This window comes from Cebus imitator, unplaced genomic scaffold (genome assembly GCF_001604975.1).
Source record: "Cebus imitator isolate Cc_AM_T3 unplaced genomic scaffold, Cebus_imitator-1.0 Scaffold55, whole genome shotgun sequence".
Classification (NCBI taxonomy): domain Eukaryota; kingdom Metazoa; phylum Chordata; class Mammalia; order Primates; family Cebidae; genus Cebus; species Cebus imitator.
The window spans coordinates 5,221,091-5,243,519 of record NW_016107370.1 but is presented as its reverse complement, the minus strand read 5'-3'; the positions used below and the strand labels follow the sequence as shown (position 1 = coordinate 5,243,519).

The 22,429-nt window shown below is 34.8% G+C and overlaps 1 protein-coding gene across 9 annotated transcripts in view; it reads right to left on the bottom strand.

Annotated features, from left to right (window-relative positions):
* The window catches only part of RELCH (RAB11 binding and LisH domain, coiled-coil and HEAT repeat containing), a 123,101-nt gene that overhangs the window by 91,338 nt on the left and 9,334 nt on the right, over positions 1-22,429 (bottom strand). For all 9 annotated transcript variants that reach the window (XR_001825316.2, XM_037738630.1, XM_017528858.2 and 6 more), the window contains exon 2: positions 7,714-7,803. Coding sequence is in view for 8 of the 9 variants with exons in the window: in XM_037738630.1 (XP_037594558.1) it covers positions 7,714-7,803 (90 nt within the window). In the remaining variant the exon portion in view is untranslated. The remainder of the gene's footprint in view (positions 1-7,713; positions 7,804-22,429) is intronic.

Genomic DNA, 22,429 nt, shown 5'->3' with positions numbered 1-22,429 from the left:
TGGTGAAAGTTAGGTGACCAAGAGTAAAACACTGATGTTAAGGCACAGAAAGCCAGAAAAACCCATGTCAGACGGCAAGAATTTATATTTTTATGCACATCTACATATATATTGCGAAATGTTTGAAGTTAGAAGTTACCAATGCTTTAAAAAGATAGTACTTATCAAAATGAAGTCACTCTGCTGCATGTTTCTTAATATACAGTATAGACTTTAAAAGACAAAGGCTTATGTTTAAGTCTATAGTACATTTCTATAAAGGCATAATATAATCAAATAATTACATGAGAAAGTTTCAAAAGAAAGGTTAATAGCAGTGCTATATCTACAGATATATAAATGTCTCTTCTTTATTAACCTTAGATTAAAGCCAAAAATTAATTATCCCATAAAGAGAGACATTGTGCTGAACAGCTTTGCAAATATTTTTCAGACATTATAATTCTTCCTAAAAATGTTTGAGGATAAGTATGTTTATTAAAAATGCTGCAGGAATGAACAACCAAGCTGGTCACTCTACTAGTCCAACTCTGCTAAATGCAATTTTACTAGAACTAAAGTAATAACCGCAAAGATGTAGATGTATATTAACATCGCATACCAAAATAGTTAATACTTAAGTCAGTATAAACAACTCTAGATTAGTTGAAACAGTTATTTCTCAAGCTGCACTGGATAATACTGTAGTATATTAGATGTACTTGAGTGCTTAAAGATTATCCTTTCATCACTTATGAGATTAACTCTGTGGAGACACCAAAGGTGAAATGTGAAATTTCAAGGTGGAAATAAAATGTCAGTATTTTGTTGTCCAACTCAATTCATCACTGATATTATCTTGAAATGCTTGCTAGACTTAGTTCATTTTGGTCCACACTCAAAATATTGCTGTATTTTAAAAGATGTTTTCCATAACACTGGTCTGAAGCAAGTATTTTTTCATTCATCATTGAAGGGTTCCAATCACTAGGTCTGAGTCATCTACTTTGCTATGTAAAATTGTCTTCTTTCAAGTCAGAATCTTCTGGAATTTTTTTCTGACTATAAAGTGCTTTGAAATAACACTTCCCAGTCTTTAATACTTATTTTAGTATCCCAGAACAGTTGTAGGAAAAGAAAAAAAATCTCTTTTGAATTTTCATAAGGATATGAGTTAGAATAAAAACCCATCCCTAAAATAATACAAAAGTCCCAAGACAGTACTCTTGTCACCTCTACTAGGTTTAGAAAATTCTCCCTGCCAATTATAGACTTGAGAAACTTAGTACTGCTAGGTATGACTTAGCAATAAATAAGAGAAAACACCGGGTGCTGTGGCCCACACCTATAATTCCAGTACTTTGGGAGGCAGGCAGATCACGAGGTCAGGGATTCGAAACCAGCCTGACCAACATGGTGAAACCCCATCTCCACTAAAAATACAAAAATTAGCTGGCTTGGTGGCATGCGCCTGTAATCCCAGCTGCTAGGGAAGCTGAGACAAGAGAATGGCTTGACTTGAACCCGGGAGGCAGAGGTTGCAGTGAGTCTAGATTGCACCACTGCACTCCAGCCTGGGCAACAGAGAGAGATTCTGTCTCAAAAAGAAAAAGTGACAGCAAGATGCAATCTCCATAGTTTGTAGATATTTCTTTTTCTATATTCAACTTGGTGGGAACAAAGCATCCTCTTTCCCACAGCCTTAAAAAAAATTCTTCCCACTATTGTTCATTCTGCTGGAGTTCCTCTATCACTCATCTCAAAGTTGGTGTTTATCAATGTATCATCCTTAGGCATTTTCTCTTCTTAATTTACACACTCCACTGTAATGACTTTCACTCCTGTGGACTTGAAGACTCAGAAATTTAAAAATTCTTTTCACAAGACACAGACCTACCCAGTTATCACCTGGCTATGCCCATTTGAATGTCTCATAAATTACTAGTTGAATCCTATCTAAATGGATTTCATCATTTTCCTCTCAAATCTGGTTCTCCTCCTGCAGTCTCTACAATAATGGCACCATTATTTACACAGCTGGCCAAATGGAAAACCTGTAGATGACTATTCACTTACTCCCTCCCCTTACTCTCACACCAATTAAATGTCAAAGCCATACTGATTCCAACCTTTAATAATTCCCTAAATAACCATTCATCTAAACTGTCTCTGTAATTGTCATAGTTCAGACATTTATGACTTAATATATAAATTACTATAATAACCTAAAACCCTAAGGACCCTGAAAAATCCTGCAGAAAACCATGATTTTCTATACTTATCTGACCATAAAATTCTCATTTTCTTTTTTCCCACTTTTGTTTTTCCTCTATGAAACTAACATTCTCATGAAATACAGTTTTGGAAATGTTTATCTAAAGTAAAGATAAAACCCTTCTTCTCTGGCCCATAAAAATTTAATGAACATATAATCACTTTTATTTTTAGATTAAATATAACCACCCACCACAATGATGTATTCTTTTTTTTTCTCTCTGAGCCTATTTTAATTGCATGGTGACAAATAACAAGACATCTATTTTCAAAATGCTATTTATCTTCTTTACAGCCTTGTTGGAGCACCTATCCTATTTTAAATCTGACAAAATCATGAAATAAGATTTAGATATGGTTTAAAACAAGAAAATCAAAATGTACTGCTAATAGGAAGGAAAAGATTTACCTGTACCTGGGGAGAAACATAAAATTAGAAGCCACATAGGCTTATTTAATCCTGATAAAGATGGATATGGATGCTGCCCGGCCATTACCTAAGGAATGAGAAGGCTACTTCTAATCCAGGGGACAGGGACAGATGATCCCACAGCAAAAATCTAAAGGCCATTTTAGAATGTCTAGTAGATTATATAAGCTTCATATGTCTGTACTGTTGACTGTTGTTCCTAGAGTAGCATAATACTTTAACTATAGAGAAGGCACTATGAATGGAGATTCCAATACTTGATGTGATATGTGATAAATCTGAAACATTAACTGATCTTACCAGCAGTCAGGAGTGTCTTTCCTTACAAATCAGAAGGCATAGTTCTAGTTCTCCAGATCCCAAAACACAGTTAAGGTGTGAACTAGAGAAGTAATTCAGTAATAGAGATATGAGAACAAAGTCAGGGACTCTGATGCTAAAAGACAGATCTTGTCAACCCGAAACAGGAATATGGGAGGAGGGGGGTTCTAAAAACAAGGTCTCTATTACCACTTCCAAAGTACTGAACTTCTATCTGTATGACAGATATAGACATATTTCAGAACAAATTCCTCAAGAGCAAAACGTTATCTATCTTGTATGTCTACATAGAAATCTAACGCATAGTACCTAACAAAGAGCAGATGCTTGAAATGCCTAAAGTAAGTTAAATAATGGCAATCTTGATATTTAGAATATAGATCTCTCTTGTTAGCTTTAAGAAAACCAGAAAATTCAAGAGGTACGTTGTATATGCGCTAAGCACAGTAGTTTTAATAACATATAGAAAGGCTTTAATCTAAAATGAAAAATCACCTATATTACTGATTTTTGTTTAGTGCCTGCTACTGCTTAAATCATTTTATATAAAAATGTATACTTCATATCAAAAATAAATTGAGAAATGGAAAATATCTAAAATAAAAAGTTTTTAAAATTTTACTTCTTTTCTAAGAAAATGGCTCTGTGAAATAGTTTCACATGGGAAAGACAAAAATATGCCATCCACATGAATATACAGATGGGTCAGAGCTACAGCCTGGTACTAAAAGATGTATTGCAGGCTCTGCAATAAAAACTCTTTACGTGATACATCCTGATACAGTCCCTTACTATATGGAAGTACTGGGCAAATTTCTCAACCTTGGCATAAGCCTTAGTTTTCTAGGCTTATAGAAACTATAAACCTAAAAAGGACCTGTTTTGCAGTATTCCTAACAAGATTAAATAAAATACTTCATATAAAGCACGTAGCATAGTGCCTGGCATAAAGTAGGTGCTAATAAACATCTGTTCCTTTAGAGATCCCTTCCTCTTTGAAGGAATATGTGTGTACATGTGAAAAAATAACCAAACTTTTTTTTTTTTTTTTTTTTTTTTTTTTTTTTTTTTAAATAACCAAACTTTTAAATCCAGGAGAAAGGTGGTAAGAATGATGCTGGAAAGAAATCTAGTATCTGTCTCATAAATTAATAGTTGATTAAGCATTAGAGGAGACCCTTCATTTGCTAGATGGGTAAACAGACTCAGTGTGTTATCCACAAGGTCCCTCTACCCAGCACTGGCATAGGAAAATAATACAGACGTTTGTTCTTAGATGTCTCTTCATTATTCTTCTTCCGTCCGTGCCCCCACCCCAACACATATCATAGTAACAGACACAGTTCATTCTGTTTTCCTACAGAAGCTTATTTCATAGTTTCTGCTAACTTGGGTACATTCAAATTAGATATTCTGACACTTTAAGTCATAGAAGCTTCAAAATTAAATCATTGGGAGATGGAATTTATAATTAAAAGAGAAGAGGAGTGGAAATATTTGAAAAATTTGCAGCCTGTTCATGTAAAGATTGAAAAGGTATGTTTAGAGAACAAACCAAGGGTGTGGTAAGTGGCCATTTGCTAAGGAGATGACAAGGAAGCCAGGTAAGACAGCAATACAGTGGGAGAAAGACCTTGAAGGCATCGCAGAGTTCTTCCAGGCTGTCCCTCTCATCACAGGCTCAGAGCCCTAGGAAAAGTAGAGTAGTTTTGGGAGACAGGACCAGGGTGCCCTCCATGGTTTTACTGCTCAAAGCTGCCTAAAAACTCTGCTGCCTGCATTCTGGTGCAGTACTGCTCGGCCACTGCCTCTAAGGCTCCAGCAGGTCCAAGTGAGCTTGTGATGCAGCTCCAGAGCGTGCAAGCAGTAAGCTTTGGCAGCTTCCTTGCGGTGCTGACTCCGTAGACATGCAGAGTGTATGAGCTGTGGGGCCATGGTGGCCTCCACCTAGCTTTCAAAAAATGTATTGGGAAGCCTGGGTCCCCAGGCAGAAACCTACTGCAGGGTCACAGCTGCCACAGAGTCTCCATCAGAGCAATGCTGAGTGGACCTGTGGGACTAGGGCCACTTCTGAGACCCCAGAACTGTAGAGCCACCAGCTTACAGGGGTAGCCTGGGAGAGCTGCAGGCACAAAACTCCAACCCATGAGGGGTTGGTGAGGTTTACACGTTATTCAATGGCAGATGAGAGGACAATGATCTTTTCCCAATTATTGGCCTTTTGACAGCCTTTTCAAGCAAAAGCAGAGTCACAATCTTTTTAGAAATAGGAATTGTGATTAATTGAAGCTTTAAAAAAAGTTTCATCTACGCACTTACACATTTGGTTCAATAATAAGCCATTGTTCATGAGCACTAAAAGGCTGAAAGATATTCTCTTGGGATTATATATGCTCTTCTTCCCCCTTTTCCTACTGAACATGAATCACAGTATTTATTTATATATAAGCACAGTATAGTAATTAAAAATTATTTTATTTCTCCAAACTTAGAGATATAGTATATTCTACAGGTTAAAAATGTAAGGTCTGGTGTCTTATGATAGTCTCAAATCAAAAAAAAAAAAAAAAAAGGAAGGCCAAAACTATCACACACTTAATACATTTTACTCCTAGCTGTGCAAATCTGAGGGTTATCCAGGTCTACTGCTCTTTGCTCATTGTCTCTCAAAAAGTGTTTAGGTCAGACAGAGACTATCAACCTTGTTACTCTGCCTTTAATAAAAAGTTAGACAGGGAATGAAAATGGTATTTGGTCAAAGGAACTTCTATTTTCTTCTTCTCTTCTACCTTAAATTGACATGAATAGTTAGAGATTGTATCAAACAATTACTGATCATAAATTTAAGCTAAACATTTTGCTTTTATGTCAGTTCCCCCTAATTACAGGTACTAAAATATCTAAATAATGAAAATAATAACAAACCTCTTTAACTTTGCTCAATCTAAAATATAAGTTTTAATATGGAAATTAAAGAGAAAAACCTAATTACATGGATAACTTCTGGGTAGGAGTTATTTTTTAATATGTAACAATTTTGTACAATAAAACTATATAAAACTAGATATATCTCTAAATAAACTAAAATACCATATATTTTATAATATATAATAGCCAATATATACAAGTGCTATTTAACAAGTATATAATATATAATTAGAATAAATTCATCCTAAAATTTGAATTGTTTATTTTTAGATATTACCAATGTGATTTGCCATTTTGATACAGTTGTCAATAAATCATGCTCATAATTCAACAATTTGAAATGGAGAGCCACATTAAACTATTCTAGTGACTTCCCCATTACATGGATAGTGGTATTATTTATATTGCTGAATCCTGTCTCAGTAAAACAATTACATTTTTTTCTAACTCATACAACACTGTCTGAGATTTTAAAATGATCAGTATCTCTATTCTTGAGCAAGGAATGAAAATCATTTATTGAAATGACATTTTGAATTAGATCAAACCTAATCTTTCATGCCAAAGGTAGCAAATAATACAGTCAATCGTAGACTCTGTTCCTGGGTTATGTGGATTTGAATCCTAGCTTTGCTACTGAGTCTTTATATATAATTTCTCTCAGAGCCTCAATATCCTGGGGAGAGGAAGATTATAATTCTATAATTCAGTGAGTTAATATAAATTTAGAATAGTGTTTAGAATGAAACAAATGCTATATAAGAATTCACACTCATTTTATTCATAATGACCATGAGGGTTAAGCTTTCAGTATGTTTAAAAAAACTTGTCCCAGTAAATGGAAGAAAAATTCAACAGAGTTGGTTAAGAGAGAAATCACGTTACAGGTATTCTGTTACCCCATTTTTCCTTCACAGGCCCCATGTGTCCCATTTGGTATTTCTTTTGTTCCAGAAGTACCTACCATTCTGATGGAGCTCAAAATACCCAACTGATGTCTCCCTGCTTTTCCCATCTCTCTCAAAGCCAAAGTCTTAGCAATTAAAGAGGATGTCCTGCTTACTGGGATAGGCAGGGTCCTAGAGGCCCTTATTGTACCAAGCATTAACTTTCTTTTTTCTGGATCATAGCAAAGTCAGACATTTCTGAAGACATGCTGTGACAGTTGGGGAGCACTCAGGGAACTCAAGGCAAACTTTTATCAATAAGCACAAAAGTATTTCAACCTTTTTTTTTTTTTTTTTTTTTTTTTAAGAGATTAGGTGTCATTATGTTGCCCAAGCTGGTCCCAAACTCCTGGCCTCAAGCAATCCTCTCACCTTAACTTCTCAAGTAGCCGACATTACAGGTGTGAACCACCATGCCTGGCTCAAAACCAATTTTTAATCATCAATAGAGTTGTATTGGTACACGTATGTGACTATCAGCCCTGCTTTACAGGATCAAAGGAATGGTGCTAAGGTCCAACTTTGTACTATATTATGGCTAACTTAAACCTGTCTTATACCAGTTTTATAACTGTGTGGTTGTAAACTGCTGGCTCCAACCATAAAAGCAAATTATAGGGATACATAACCAGAAACTCATAGAAGCACAAAAAGAAAAAGTTGGGGAACCTCCAAACTTACAGTAAATTAGTAATTAGTAACATAACTTTGTATAATAACTATATATGCTATAGTCACATACCACCAAATGGTAGAAGGGAAAAAATTCTTCAAGCCATTTTATTATTTCTGGAATGTAAAAGAATCCAAATCTGTCCTTACAATTTTACTCACCTGCTACTTTTTCATCTGTTTCCCTGTTACCATCATCTGAATATCTTGCAAAGTCTAAAGAATCAAGGGTACTAATGCTCCCAGCTCGATCTATAATAAAGAGAAATATAAAAGAATAAGCATTTTAATTTGTTAAAATAAGTAATGGGAATTCAAATACCTATGATTATTTCTAGTAAATAAAACTGTAATTCTAAAATCTAGGAAACCTTTTAAAACAACAACAACAACCAAAGTAAAAATGTGCATAGCAATCATGATACTTTAAAATAATTAAGTTTCCCTGCCCCCAAACAATGCACATACAGGGTATATTACAAGCAGCCCAGCTAAGGAGAAAACAAACAAACAATACAGAAATTTAAGCTGCCACCTAAGAAAGTTTGCAGATTGAGTCTGAACAAGGGCCTACTGAAAGAACAGAATACAGTCTTCACAGCCTAACACACACATTATCCATTACACAGTCAAAACTTAGTTGTTACACAAAAACCAGCAAAATGTGATCCACTCCAAGAAACAACAAAATCAACTGGGACCAACTCCTAGCTGATGCTAGGAGATAACGGTAAAGTCAGTAGACTAAGATTTTTAATAGCTATTATAACTATGCTCAGTGAAGTAAAGGAATATATGTGTACAATAAATGAAAGGAGATAATACCTTAGCAAAAATATGGAATGTAAAAAATGCCAGTAGGAATTCTAGAACTGCAATAGAAGAATCTGAAATTTAAAATATCCTGTATAGCCTAATGATAGAATGGAGATGAAAGGGAAAAGGTTCAGGAATCTCAAAGATAGATTAATGGAAATTATTCAATCTGACGAACATTGACAAAAAAGATTGAAAAGAAAATTAAAAGAGCCGTAGGGACATGTGGAACAATAACAAAGGTCTAACATATGCAGAATTGGAGTCAACAACAGATCAGGCAAGAGATGGAGTAGATACAGATTTGAGGTCAGAGAACATCAAGGAGGACAAATAAAGAGAAGAGAAACTTTGGCACCTATTAATCAAATAGTGAAAAACCAAAAAATTAGGGAAAATATTAAAAGCAGACAGAGAAAAACAATATACTCATATAGGGAAACAATGATGTGAATGACTGCTGATTCCTCATATAAGAATACATTTAACAAAAACATGCAAAACTTATACAGTTAAAACTACATGCTGGGTGTGGGGGCTCATGTCTGTAGTCCTACCACTTTGGGAGGCTGAGGCAGGCGGAGCACCTGAGGCCAGGAGTTCAAGACCAGCCTGGATAACATGGTAAAACCCCGCCTCTACTAAAATACAAAAATTAGCTGGGCATGATGACGGGTTCCTGTAATCCCAGCTAGTCAGGAGACTGAGACGGGAGAATTGCTTGAACCCGGAAAACGGAGGTTGTAGTAAGTTGAGATTGTGCCACTGCACTCCAGCAGTCTTGGACTCTGTCTCAAAACAAAAACAAAAACAAAAAACTATAAAACATTGTCCAAAGAAATTAAAGATGATCTAAATCAACAGAAAGCCCAGGCTTACAGATTAGAAGATCCATATCAGGATAGCAATATTCCACAATTAATCTTCAGATTTAATGCAATTCCTATCAAAATTGTAGCTGGCTTTCATTTTTCACAAAAATTGAGAACTTGATACTAAAACTCATAAGAAAATGAAAAAGTCTCAGAATAGCCAAGCAATCTTGAAAAGGAATAAAGATGGAGGACTCAGGCTTCTGGATTTCAAACTTAAGAGTAATCAAGGTAGCACAGTTCTGGCATATGGATATATATCAATGCAATAGAATTGAGAGTCCAGAAATAAGCCCTTACATTAATGGTCAATTGGTTTTTGACAATAGTACCAAGACACTTCACTGGAGAAAAGTTTTTTCAACAAATTGTGCTGTGACAACTGTATATCTACATGCAAAAAAAGGAAACTGGACCACTACTTTACATCATAAGCAAAAATGGATCATAAACCAATTTAACAGTAAAAACTTTTAAGTAGAAAACTTTTAGTAGGAAATGCAGAAGAAAATCATCATGGCCTTGGATTAGGCAATAATTTCTTAGATGTAACACAAAGCATAAGCAATGTGATATGCAGTAAAATGGCCCTCACAGATGTCCACATCCTAATCCTTAGATTGTGTGAATATGTTACCTTACATGGCAAAGGAGAAGTGAGGTTAAAACAGATTATTCTGGGTTATTCAGATGGACCCAATGGAATCACAAAGATCTTTAAAAGCGGAGAAGGGCCATAAGTCAAGGAATTCTGGCAGCCTTTAGGACCTGGAAAAGTCTCCCCGCTGGAGGCTAAAACCTCCAGAACTGCCAGTTATCTTGATTTTAGACCATTCAGCTCAACATGAGACCCACTGTGAGATTTCTACTATACAGCCATAAAAAAGAACAAGATCATGTCTTTTGTGGGGATAGCTGGAGGCCATTATCCTTAGCAAACTAATGTAGGAAGGAAGAGAAAACCAAATACCACGCATTCTCATTTATAAGAGGGAGCTAAATGAATAAAACACATGGACACAAAGAAAGGAACAACAGACACTGGGACCAACTTAAGGGTAGCAGGTGGGACGAGGGGGAGGAGAAAAAAAAAAAAAACTACGGGGTACTAGATTTAGTACCTGAGTAATCTGTACACAAGTTTACCTATATAACAAACCTGCACATATACCCCTGAACCTACAATAAAAATTAGAAAAAAGAAAAAAAGAACCATGAGGCAATAACTTTGTGTTCTTTTGCACTACAACGTTTTTGTCAACCCCCTTTTTTTTTTATTATTATACTGTAAGTTCTGGGATAAATGCACAGGTTTGTTACATAGGTATACACATGCCATGGTGGTTTGCTACACCCATCAACCCCCAATCAACATTGAGTATTTTTCCTAATGTTATCCCTCCCCTAGCCCCCACCCTCAGACAGGCCCCGGTGTGTGAGGTTCCCCTCTTCTTGTGTCCATGTGTTCTCATTGTTCAACTCCCACTTATGAGTTAGAACATGCAGTGTTTGGTTTTTTATTCCTGTGTTAGTTTGCTGAGAATGATGGTTTCCAGCTTCATTCATGTCCCCGCAAAGGACATGAACTCATTCTTTTTTAGGGCTGCTTTTTGTCAACTTTTCACAGTAGCCATAGGAAATTAATACCAGTGATAAAGGAATGAATTGACAAACTAGATTTCATCAGAATTAAAATATTTTTTTGCTTTAAAAGTCACTGTGAAGAAAGTGAAAACACAATCTAGAGAATGGGAGAAATATGTATAAATGAAGTATCTGATAAGGGGTATATCTACATGATATAAAGAATTCTTATACTCAATTGAAAAAGACAGCACAATTTTAAAATGGACAAAGTGTTCTCCAAAGAAGATACAGAAATGGCCAATGAATGAAGGAAAGATGCTCAAAAGGGAAATGATACTCACTAGGGAAGTGAAAATCAAACCACAATGAGGTATACTTCAAATCAACTAGATGGTTATAATAAAAAAGATGGTAAGTTGCAGAGGATGTGGAGAAATTGAAACCCTCATACATCACTGGTCTTAATGTAAAGTGGTACAGCTGCTTTGGAAGTTTGGCAGCTCCTCCTTGAAAACATTATACTACGTAAAAGAAGCTAGACACATAAGGCTACATGGCCATATATTGTATGATCATTTATATAAAATGTCCGGAATTGGCAAATCCATAGAAACACAAAGAGAATTTTAGCTGGCAGCACAGGAGAATGGGTAGTGACTGCTAATAGGTACAGGGTTTCTTTGGGGTGATGAGAATGTTCTAGAATCAGAGTGGTGATAGTTGTACAATTTTGTAAATGCACAGAGAACCATCAAACTGTACACTTTAAAAGGGTTAATTTATGGTACATGAGTTAATTTTCACTTTAATAAAAAGACTTTGGAGACAATGTGGAGAAATTAGAATCCTCACATCTAGCCGGTGGGAATGGTATGGCCATTTTGGAAAACAGTTTGGCAGTTTCCTAAAAGGTTACAGAGTTATCTACCATAGGACCCCGTAATTCTACTGCCACCTAAGAGAAAGGACAATATATGTCCACACAAAATCCTGTACATAATTATTCACAGCAGCGTTATTCACAATGGCAAAAAAAAGTGGAAACAACCAAATATCTATCCATTGATAAATGGAGAAATAAAATGTGGCATATATCTGTACAATAGAATGTTATTGAGTAGTAAAAAGGACTGAACTATTGAAACATGCTACAACAACGGATGAACTCTGAAAACATTATGCTGACAGAAGACAGTTACCAAAGAACCACATATTGTATTATCTCCACCTATAAAAACTGCACAGAATAGGCAAATATATAATGATAGAAAGTCTATCTCTATAGACACAGAAATTAGTGGTTGAGGGTTGAGGGAGAAAATGGAGTGTGTACTAATGAATAAGGGATTTGTTTTGGGGTTTATGAACAGGCTGCAAAAGTAGATTAGGTGATGGTTGTAGAGTTCTGTAAATATACTAATAATGAATGTAAATATATTAAAAACCAATGAATTGTACACTTTAAATGAGGCCCAGACAGGAGGATCACTTGAACCCATGAGTTCAAGACCAGGCTGGTGGGCAACAGAGCAAGACCCTGTCTCTACAAAAGAATAAAGGCAGAGGAAGGAACAAACAAGTTTACTGAGTTTTCAAAGTGTTCACAAGTTGTGTATGAACAGCAGCTATAATGTACAGAAGCTGCCGGGGGCAGGCAAGTCATGGCAGCTGAGGCTAAGTAGGCTGTAAAGTAGCAGGAAGGACATTTTATCTGCTTCTCTATTAAATTTTACACACGAAAAATTTTCTTATCTAGCTAATGTTTAAAAAGGGATAAATAGGCTATTGTCAACCTGTTTGTTAAATCATGTTACTTACACAGTAAAGTTTACATATTAATCTAAAGTAACAGATTATTTGTGTTCAGAAAGCACGACTTCAACAAATGAATGCAAGTTATAAGAATACAGATTTGGACTCCACCTTGGGCTCTCCCATGACCTTTTAAAACAGTACATAACAATTTTCAAGATGGTTGACTCCTCAAATAGTGTTCTGTCATTATCAATGTACCACTTGCCTTTAAATCCCTATTAAGTGAACTAAAAGAAATTCTATATATATCATTCTTCTTAAACACTGTTTCTATCTGGAGAAACATTTAATTTTCCCGCAGTTTAATTATATCTGATCAGTAATAGCTTGCAGGTTCTCCTTTACCAGGCTGGCCAACATGGTGAAACCCCATCTCTACTAAAAATACAAAAATTAGCCAGGTGTGGTAGCAGGTACCTGTAATCTCAGTTACTCGGGAGGCAGAGGTTGTAGTGACTTGAGATTGTGTCACTGCACTCCAGCCTGGGCAACAGAAGGAGTCTCCATCTCAAAAAACAAACACAGACAATCAAAACAAACAAAAAAAAAACCTTTCTATCTATCAACTTAAGTTTTTGTTTGTTTTGGAGACAGGGTCTCCCTCTGTTGCTCAGCCTAGAATACAGTGATACAATCATGGCTCACTGCAGTCTTGACTTCCTGGGTTCAAGCGATCCTCCCACCTTAGCCTCCCAATTAGCTGGGACTACGAACCACCATGCCTGGTTAATTTTTTAAAAAAATGTATAGAGACAGGGTCTCACCATCTTGCCCTGTCTGATCTCAAACTCCTGGGTTCAAGCAATTCTCCTGCCTTGGCCTCCCAAAGTGCTGGGATTAAAGGCAAGAGCCACCATACCCACCACAATTTAAGTTTTAAGACAACATAAACAAAAATAATAATGACAGAAAGCCAGATATTATAGTATTCCACCTTATAACCCAGTTTCTTTCAGCACAAACTAAGAAATACTAAATACAGTAACCATAGGCATTTTAAAAAGTTAATACCGAAAATGTGCTGAACTCAGGAATACTATTCAGCAATTTAAAAATAAAGCAAAAAACTGACATATGCAATAATATGAGGGAATCTCAGATGCTTTATGTTGAAAGAAGCCTTATAGGAGTACCTACAATATTTCATTTATAGAAGTTTTTAGAATAGGCAATAGTAATTTATGATAGGAAAAAAATCCTAATAGTGTTCTTGTGGTAAAGGGCTAGAAGGCGTAGGAGCTGACTGGAAAAGGCTTTGAGGGAACTTTCTGGGGTGACGGTAATATTCTATATATAGTAGGAGTTTGGGTTACTATAGGTAAATTCTTTGTTCAAATTTATGAAATGGCACAGATTTACATATCTTACTGTCTTTAAATATTACCTCAAAACCTCCAAATTTTAGAATATTGAGCTCTAATTAATGATGTACACGCTAAAGTATTAAGTGTACTGATATGTGCAACTTAATTTGAAATGCATAAAAGATAAGATGGACTGTTGATGGAGAGATGGCTGAAAAGATGTATTGATATGAGATAAAGCAAGAATGGTTAACTGGAATTTTAGGTGGCAGATGTATGGGTATAAAGTTCTTTCAACTTGTCTGTACACTTTGAACTTTTCATAATAAAATGTTAAAGAAATAAAACTTGGATATATGGGGTTAAAATAAGCTAACACTGAGCAGGATCCATTAATAATCAAAGTTGAATCCCGGAAAATAGCTATTCTTATTGCCTTAAATAAACAAACAAAAATTTTGTGTTTTTCTCCCGCTGTTTGAAATTGAACCAAAGCTAGACCATGAATCACTAAAAGAAAGAAAACAAATTTCAAAATATTGTGGATAAACTTTATATGGCTTTTTACTAATAGACCTTTTAAATAAATGAAAATATAAAATGCTAAACTGGAATAAACCACTAGGTTATAAGTGCATCTGCCTTGGTAAATAACTAACATGACATATTATAAAATGGAGGGCTGGGTGTGGTGGCTCATGCCTGTAATCCCAGTACTTTGGGAGGCCGAGGCAGCGGATTGTTTGAGGGCTTCGAGACCAGCCTGGGAAACATAGTGAGACACTGTCTCTACAAAAAAATCGAAAAATTAGTTGGGCATGGTGACACATTCCTGTAGCCCCAGCTAGGAGGCTGAGGTGGGAGGATTACTTGAGCTCAGAAGGGTGAGGCTGCAGCAAGCCATGATTGAGACACTATACTCCAGCCTCAGTGACAGAGGAAGACTCTGTCTCAAAAAAAAATGCAGAAAAAAATTAAAAAGTTCCTGGATTACTATGCAACACCTAAAATTTCCAGCTCTTTAAAACAAAATTAATCTAACTACTTTTTGCCAATATTTTTTATTGCACCATAAATATTCCTTCCAATTATTAAAAAAAGTATTATAAATAATTATAAAATAAAACTACATAGAAGACTAGATAAATCATCCTAATACCACTAAAACTGGGGATAAGGGCTGTATATCATGAAACACTTTCCCTGAATTTCTAAATATTGTTTTCTGAACTTCCCCCATATAAAAATAAAATAAACCTATATATATAACTTTATATCTTGCTTTTTCATTTTGAGACAGGCTCTTACTCTATCACTGAGGCTGGAGTGGAGTGGCATGATCATAACTCACTATAACCCTAAACTCTTGGGTTCTTGTGATCCTCCTACATCGGCTTCCAAGTAGCTAGGACTATAGGTGTGCTACCATTGCTGATTGACTTTTTAATTGTTTTGTAAATGTGGGTCTCACTATGTTGCCCAGGCTGGTGTCAAATTCCTGGCCTCAAACAGTCTTCCTGCCTTGGCTTCCCAAAGTGCTGGAATCATGTATGCATTGCTTTTTAAAAATGAAGCTTACATAATGAGAAACTGCAATATTATTAAGGGTATTGATACATACTGCTAAACTGCTTTTTAAAATAAGTGTACATAGCAATTTGAATTCCACCAATAGTATGTAATAGCATTTGCCAATGTTCAGTATTATTATTTTTAATTTTCACCAATTTAACATACTATAAAATTGTATTTTATTTAATTATGCACCTCTTTGATTTTCAGTGAGCTTGAACATTCTTTCAAAAATATATTGGCCATCTATTTTTGGGGTTTGTGTGTGAATTATTCATGTCTTTTGATCTTATATTTAATATCTAGATATTCCTGATATATTAGTTGATCTGGCCATTACCACTATGTTCTCTTCTCTTAGGCCCATATCTTGGCTCCTTATTAGCTACTCTGAAGTCTCTAACCCAAATATGGAAACATGTACACCTAATGGATGAACTTTTATCAACCAATATTCTGGTGCTGTAATACCAGGCTTCATTGTTTTATATCTGATTTAATAGAATGTTAAGTAAAGTGTTGGCTATTAATTTCAGATAAATATTTCTTATTAAGTATCCATCTATTACTAGTTTACTAAGTCTTTCTTATCTTCTAATACTTTAAATCATGTATACATGCCTAGAGTAGATACATGCTACTTTGGTCATGACACATTATTCTTCATTTATCCTATTACTGTTTCTCTAAAAGTTTTAAAGAACTCGTTTATTTAACAGGGAGAATCTTTGGGGAAGGGAAACACATACTTTAATTTTCAACTGGTATATTTATGCCCATTGAAGAATATTTTCTAATTTTTTTTAGTTCTAAGCCCATAACTTCATATTCTCCAAGAAAAAAAGCTCTGATATCTTTTAAAATAAATATGATGTCGCAAAAGAAAAACAATCTCCCAATTCATTAAAATCAACTCCATCTTGTCAGAAAAAAAAATTACTTATAGAAGAAATTAATTTTAACTTTGGACTACCCTATATGTACTTTGGATTTTAAGACTAAAAACAGGTTATATTAAAGCTTCAAGATAAATGTGCTTCTTTAGATTAAGCCACAATTCTTTTCCAGGAGAAGCAAATGCCTTTTGTGTTCCAAATGTCCTAATACAAAAGAAGAAGAGTTTGGAAAAATTAACTTCTTTTATTAAGAATCTACCATATTCTAATATGAAGTATTTTAACTATGAGCATTTCTTCAAATACCAGTATGCCTGCTGTGTAACTTCATAACAATTCACTTTATAACTCAGAAACAAATGATCAGGTACTTTCATCATAGTTGGTAAACTGGTAAAACCTGTTTGTAAGTTTTATCAAGTCTGAGAACTAAACCTGTTGTACCCAGTGTGATTATAAGACATGCAGATTGATTTAAGTCACATACAAAAGTAGTTTTATTTAAATTTACATTTAATATTTTAGTACTGCTGAAAAAATATATTTTCATTATAGCTGAAAAAGTCTCAGATCCTTGAAAATTACATGGCACTTTAAGAACCAAATGCGTGAGAAAAACGAACCAGCTATTGACTAATAAAAGAGTACTGGGTAAAATAAATATTTATTGAACAACTACTATGTACTTGGTCACTGACAGGAATAGCAAATTATTAAAGTATAATTTTTTTAAGGCATGTGGATATATAAGTCTACGTAATTATGTTTACATATGCTTACATGTGCATTAAATGTTTTTGTAAACATGCACATTATATAACTGACTCTGAGGAGCAGAATGTACATTTTTTACTAGATATTCCTCTTTGTACTATTTGAACTTTTTGTTTTTATTTTTGGCATTTTTTCCCCATAGTTACATTTAATATGTACTTCAATATGGGCACTTTATAATTTAAAAATCACGAAAGTAAACCAATTCACAATTAAATGGAAAACAAAATCAGCAATTCGCTTTACATTACAATTCTTTCATTAAAGATGATTTACTGAACATGCTTAAAAAATCTGTCATGAGAAATATATAACACATTCAATAAATATAAAGTATTACTAATAACAGACTTACTTTGAAAGTAATTATATTTAAACCTGAGTTTGTATGTAAACATTTTAAAATGTTCACGTAATGAGGATCTCAGAGATAGATGTCCAATAAAGAGAACCTAAGGCTACTTTAAAATATGAAAGTTAAAAAAATAAGACTATAAATTTTCTACTTTGGAAGTAATGTAAAATGGCATTCAATACTAATGAAAATTTTCTTTTACGTGGGCACTGTATTTATGAACACCAGAGTAAAACCACAGGGGTCCTCTGCCTCCTACCACTCAAGGTCAGTTCTGAAATTATTTGGAGTAACCTTGGTGATAAAGAAAGATTTGTAACACCTAGAATAAACATGTTACACCAGACGAGAAAGGCCAATTTCTGGATAGACCAGGATCTAAACATCTTTCCTTTAAAATAAAAAAGTGGGGGACAGCCTTTTACTTTTATCAGTTGCAACACTCACATTTATATTTTCCTGATTCTCAATTCTTCTCCAATGATGGGCTAATTTTTCACTGACCCCCATGTCCAAAATATTCGAGAGCCAAAAGGAATTTTTTAGATAGTACAACCCTTCATTTTTACAGGTGAGAGAAGTGAAGCTATGTACTTATTCAATATTCACTAAGCCATAGTAAGGAGTACAGAGATAAACTTTGGTAAAACTTTGTCTTCGTCTCAAGCAAGCTTACAAATCATTGGAATTAAGTCATAGACATGGATAACAATAATACAATGGGTTCACTTTATCTTAAAGCTTAAAAAATTAAACTGTGAGCAAGCCAGAAGTACAATTCAAGCTTCCCAGTTTGCAGCTCATTGTCTTTTTCTCTTTGTCACAAGGTTTCAGAAAGAGCTGAACTTCAAAGACAAGATATAAATTTGGGAAGAAACTTACATGCTGAAACTTTACTGAAAAGCTATTCACTTAAAATTTCTATAGTACCAGATGACTTTATCATATGAAAAGCTATCAGTAAAGAGAATGCTTACTATTAATAGTGACAACAATAGTAATTATTAACATTCTTTCTGACCACTTATTCTGTGCCAGATACTTTATACAGATAATCTTTCACAACAACCTCATGCTATAAAAGTGATTACCATCTGCATTTTACAGTAAAGGAAACAAAGACTATCCAGAGTCATGCAACTAGGGAGTGGCAGAATAGAAATATGAACTCAAGCTCTCTGAGAGCAAAGCCTGAGCTCAAAACCACTCGTTCTCTTCAATAATATGTAACAGCATCCAGGTTCTGATGACCTAGATTTCAGGTAAGTTGGGTTGATACTGTGAATGGCCTCAGAAACACAGCCTTGATGGAATCTTGCTCAGAGTTGAGGAAATAGGATATAGAGGAAGAGGTTAATTTTCACAAGGAAATATTCCCAACTTATAAATTTATAGGAAACTACTACCTAAAGATCAATTCTTTAATATAACTTCAATATTTACTGAAAGTTTATATGCCAGACACAATATTAAGTACTGGTAATACATAGATAAATTTTCTATAAACTGTCTACCTCAGCATTTGTGCTAGGCATGAAAGAGGACAATATAAGACCTATGAGCTAACATCTTTAAAAAAATCTAGTCAGCTAAAACATTTACAAACATTTCAATAATATTAAGAGTTAATTAGAAACACATGTTCACAGGTCTGTATATAATTAATTTCCATAAGTGGAACAGACCAAAAAATACTACAAATTCAGAAGATTTAGAAATCACTACAGGCTGGAGAAGCTTTAGGGAAAGGAAGGAATATACATAGGACCTTCCTTTAAGGAGGCATGAGATTTAGAAAAAATAAGTAACAGAAGACAAGTTAATTCAATGAGAAGAAAAAATAATGTGGACAAGGGTATCAGGCACCAGTCCAAGAAAACATAAGGCATGTTTCAAGGGATAAATGAAGAAACAATGTGAGTAGAAAAAAGATTTTGCATATGGACAACGTGGTTGAAAGGGCAGGAAGAGGCAAAACTATAGGGATAACTGTATTATACATAGCCACAATAAAATATTTTAAAGCCACTTTTATACTTTGACAAATATAATCTATAAAAATAGAAAAAAATTAAAAAATTCGTAGTGAGATTTGTAAATTTTTTCTATCATATATATTTGCTAATAAAAAAAGTTTGAACAAGTTGCTTTGGACGGAAGGAAGCAATTTTACTTAAAAGGCTTTAGCTAGAATGACATGAATGAATAGCTTTTAAAATCAAGTAAGAGTAAGGATGGAGGAAGAGATTAAAGCTACAGGATAAAGCTAAAACTGAGGGTACAAAGGTGAGCTAAAGCCTGAACTAAGGAAGCATACAAGCACACAGGTGGTTAAAAGTAACAGAAATGTTGATGATACTACCTTGAGCAATCTTATCCACCCACAACAGGACTAGCTGGTTTCAAAAACAAGTGAACATTATTTCTGACTGCTGTTGATTTTTGACATAACAGGTGAGAAAATCTGAAAGAATGCTACACCCATGATTGCAACTGTGTTCTGCTCCTCCTTGAGGTTTAGTCATGCTCCGTGACTAGACCAGAAACTTAAGTAACCATGCAGCAAACCCTGAAGATTAAAAAAAAGAGAGCACAAGCTAATTAGACTTAGTTTATTTCACACACAGGAATAGTTGATGACTATACTTGGCTGTCAGTTAAAGTTTAGTTGATCCTGGACTTTGCCCAGATATCCTACAATTACATGTAGGATGTGAATATCCTAATTTTAAGTTTAATGCTATGCAGTGTGGGCACCTTGATGAAATGAAGTGATGCTTCAGGCAGATTATTCACCTATGCCTCTGTGTGGTGCTATGGTTTGCCACTCCACTTTTTAAATGATCAATTTTGTACTACCTGGCTTGCCTTCTGCATTAAGAAGTGATTTACCCAAGGTGAAAGAGCTAGTAAGTGGCAGAGACAGAACTGAAGATCAGATATTAGTAAAAGTCCAGCGGTCTTCAAATAACAGTCTGAGTTTGAAATTATAGCTGGTATAGTCTGGCACAGACCTACTGTTGTTTTATCAGTCACAAATCTTTCCACAGCTACTCTGATGAAGCCCATATTTCTCTATTGGTTCACACCAACATGAGATGTCTGTCCTGTATCTTACTATAATCCAAATGTGTCAGCTCTAGGGCATTCTTCTCGATCCCGCTATCTTTTACTGAATCTTGGTAAATACCATTGCTATATCCAATTGTATTGGGTAGTCAATTCTCAGAAATCTATGAGGCATCTACCCTTAAAGAAAATTAGTTCAGGTTTCCCTATATATATTTCATTAGTTTGTAGAAGCTAAGTATACTGTATACTTGAAGCTGGGAGTCATCATTATCCCTTGCTCCAGTAAAATGGGGCCAGCAACAGATGTAAAAGTTAATTCTAGTACTGAAATAAATACTTATATAAGAGTTACAGTAGATCAACCCCAACCTAAAGCAAATCTCCTATCCCTCTTATCAAAGAGGCCCTGCCTTCAAAGTATAACCAAATATAGCAAAGCATTATTTATTCAAATACCAAGTATGATTTTAGTACAAATAATTTTAAAAACACATTTTATCACCAAATATCACAGTATAGGAAGTTAGTAATAACTACATGTGAGAAAAAGTAATTTTTTATAACTCAGATATAAGTAGTCTGGGTTTTCAGACAAGGCTGGGGGGCTGGGAGCTGCAGGGTGGGGTAGAACAGCACAGATAGAAGCTAAATTAAAAACAAATTCACTAAATTTATTTTTGACTGAAAAATGCCAAACAACCAATCTAGGTTTTTAACAAACATTTTGAAGATCCACCCCTAACTTCCTTGTTTGAGAGGTAGAAAGTATAATTTTAATTTTTCACAGAAATGAGTTTGGTTTTCCCAGATTAATACCCTATCCTGCTTCCTTTTAGAGTACCACAAGAGCCTGAAATGTCATACTGTATTTTTATAACTACAGCAGTGGAAGCACTCTATTATACGGTAAGCAGATGACGGCAAGCAGGGAATGTCATGTTCCCAGATGATGTTTTAAACATGAAAACATATGAGAGCTATTATCTTTCCTTTACCTGTACTTCCTTTTCCTTTCCTTACTCAGGATAAAGAGTCTAAACATAGCCAAATAATAAAGTTACTATTCATTCAAAATTTTATCCATCCTTGAGGGTCAAACCTAACTTTTACTTTCCCCACAGGCCCATTTCATTTCTACAGAATGAAATGTTTAATGTTTACAGAATGTGATCAGAATGTTTACATTCTGTAAACATTATCTTTACCATAGGAGACTATTCTAAAATTCTTTCATCTGTTAATCTTACCTCTCCATCAAGAACATAAGCTCAAGGATATGCATTAAACTTTTAGATTGCTGTAATCCTCAACTGATTACAATGTTTAATAAATATATCGATGTAAAAATACTGAATCCTAACTATATTCAGGCCACCATGCTAAGCAGGGATCATATCTGACTAAATTTCCACGGAATAATTTAAAACAACTGGAAAGATATGGGAAAGAAAAACGACAGTTATATAGTAGATTTATTTAGGAATGTCTATGGTCCAGAGATTAGTGGAAAGTCTAATTCAGCTAAAAGCAGAGAACTTAATAAATTTTAGACATGTTGCATTGGGGCTGGGGGCGGTGGCTCATGTCTGTAATCCCAGCACTTTGGGAGGCTGAGGTGGGTGGATCACTTAAAGCCAGGAGTTCGAGACATGCCTGGCCAGCATGGCAAAATCTAGTCTCTACCAAAAATACAAAAATTAGCCAGGTCACTTGAACCCAGGAGGTAGAGATTGCAGTGGGCGTGACTGCACTCCAGTTTGGCCAACAGAGGGAAACTCTGTCTCAAAAAAAAAAAAAAAAAAAAAAAAAAAAAAA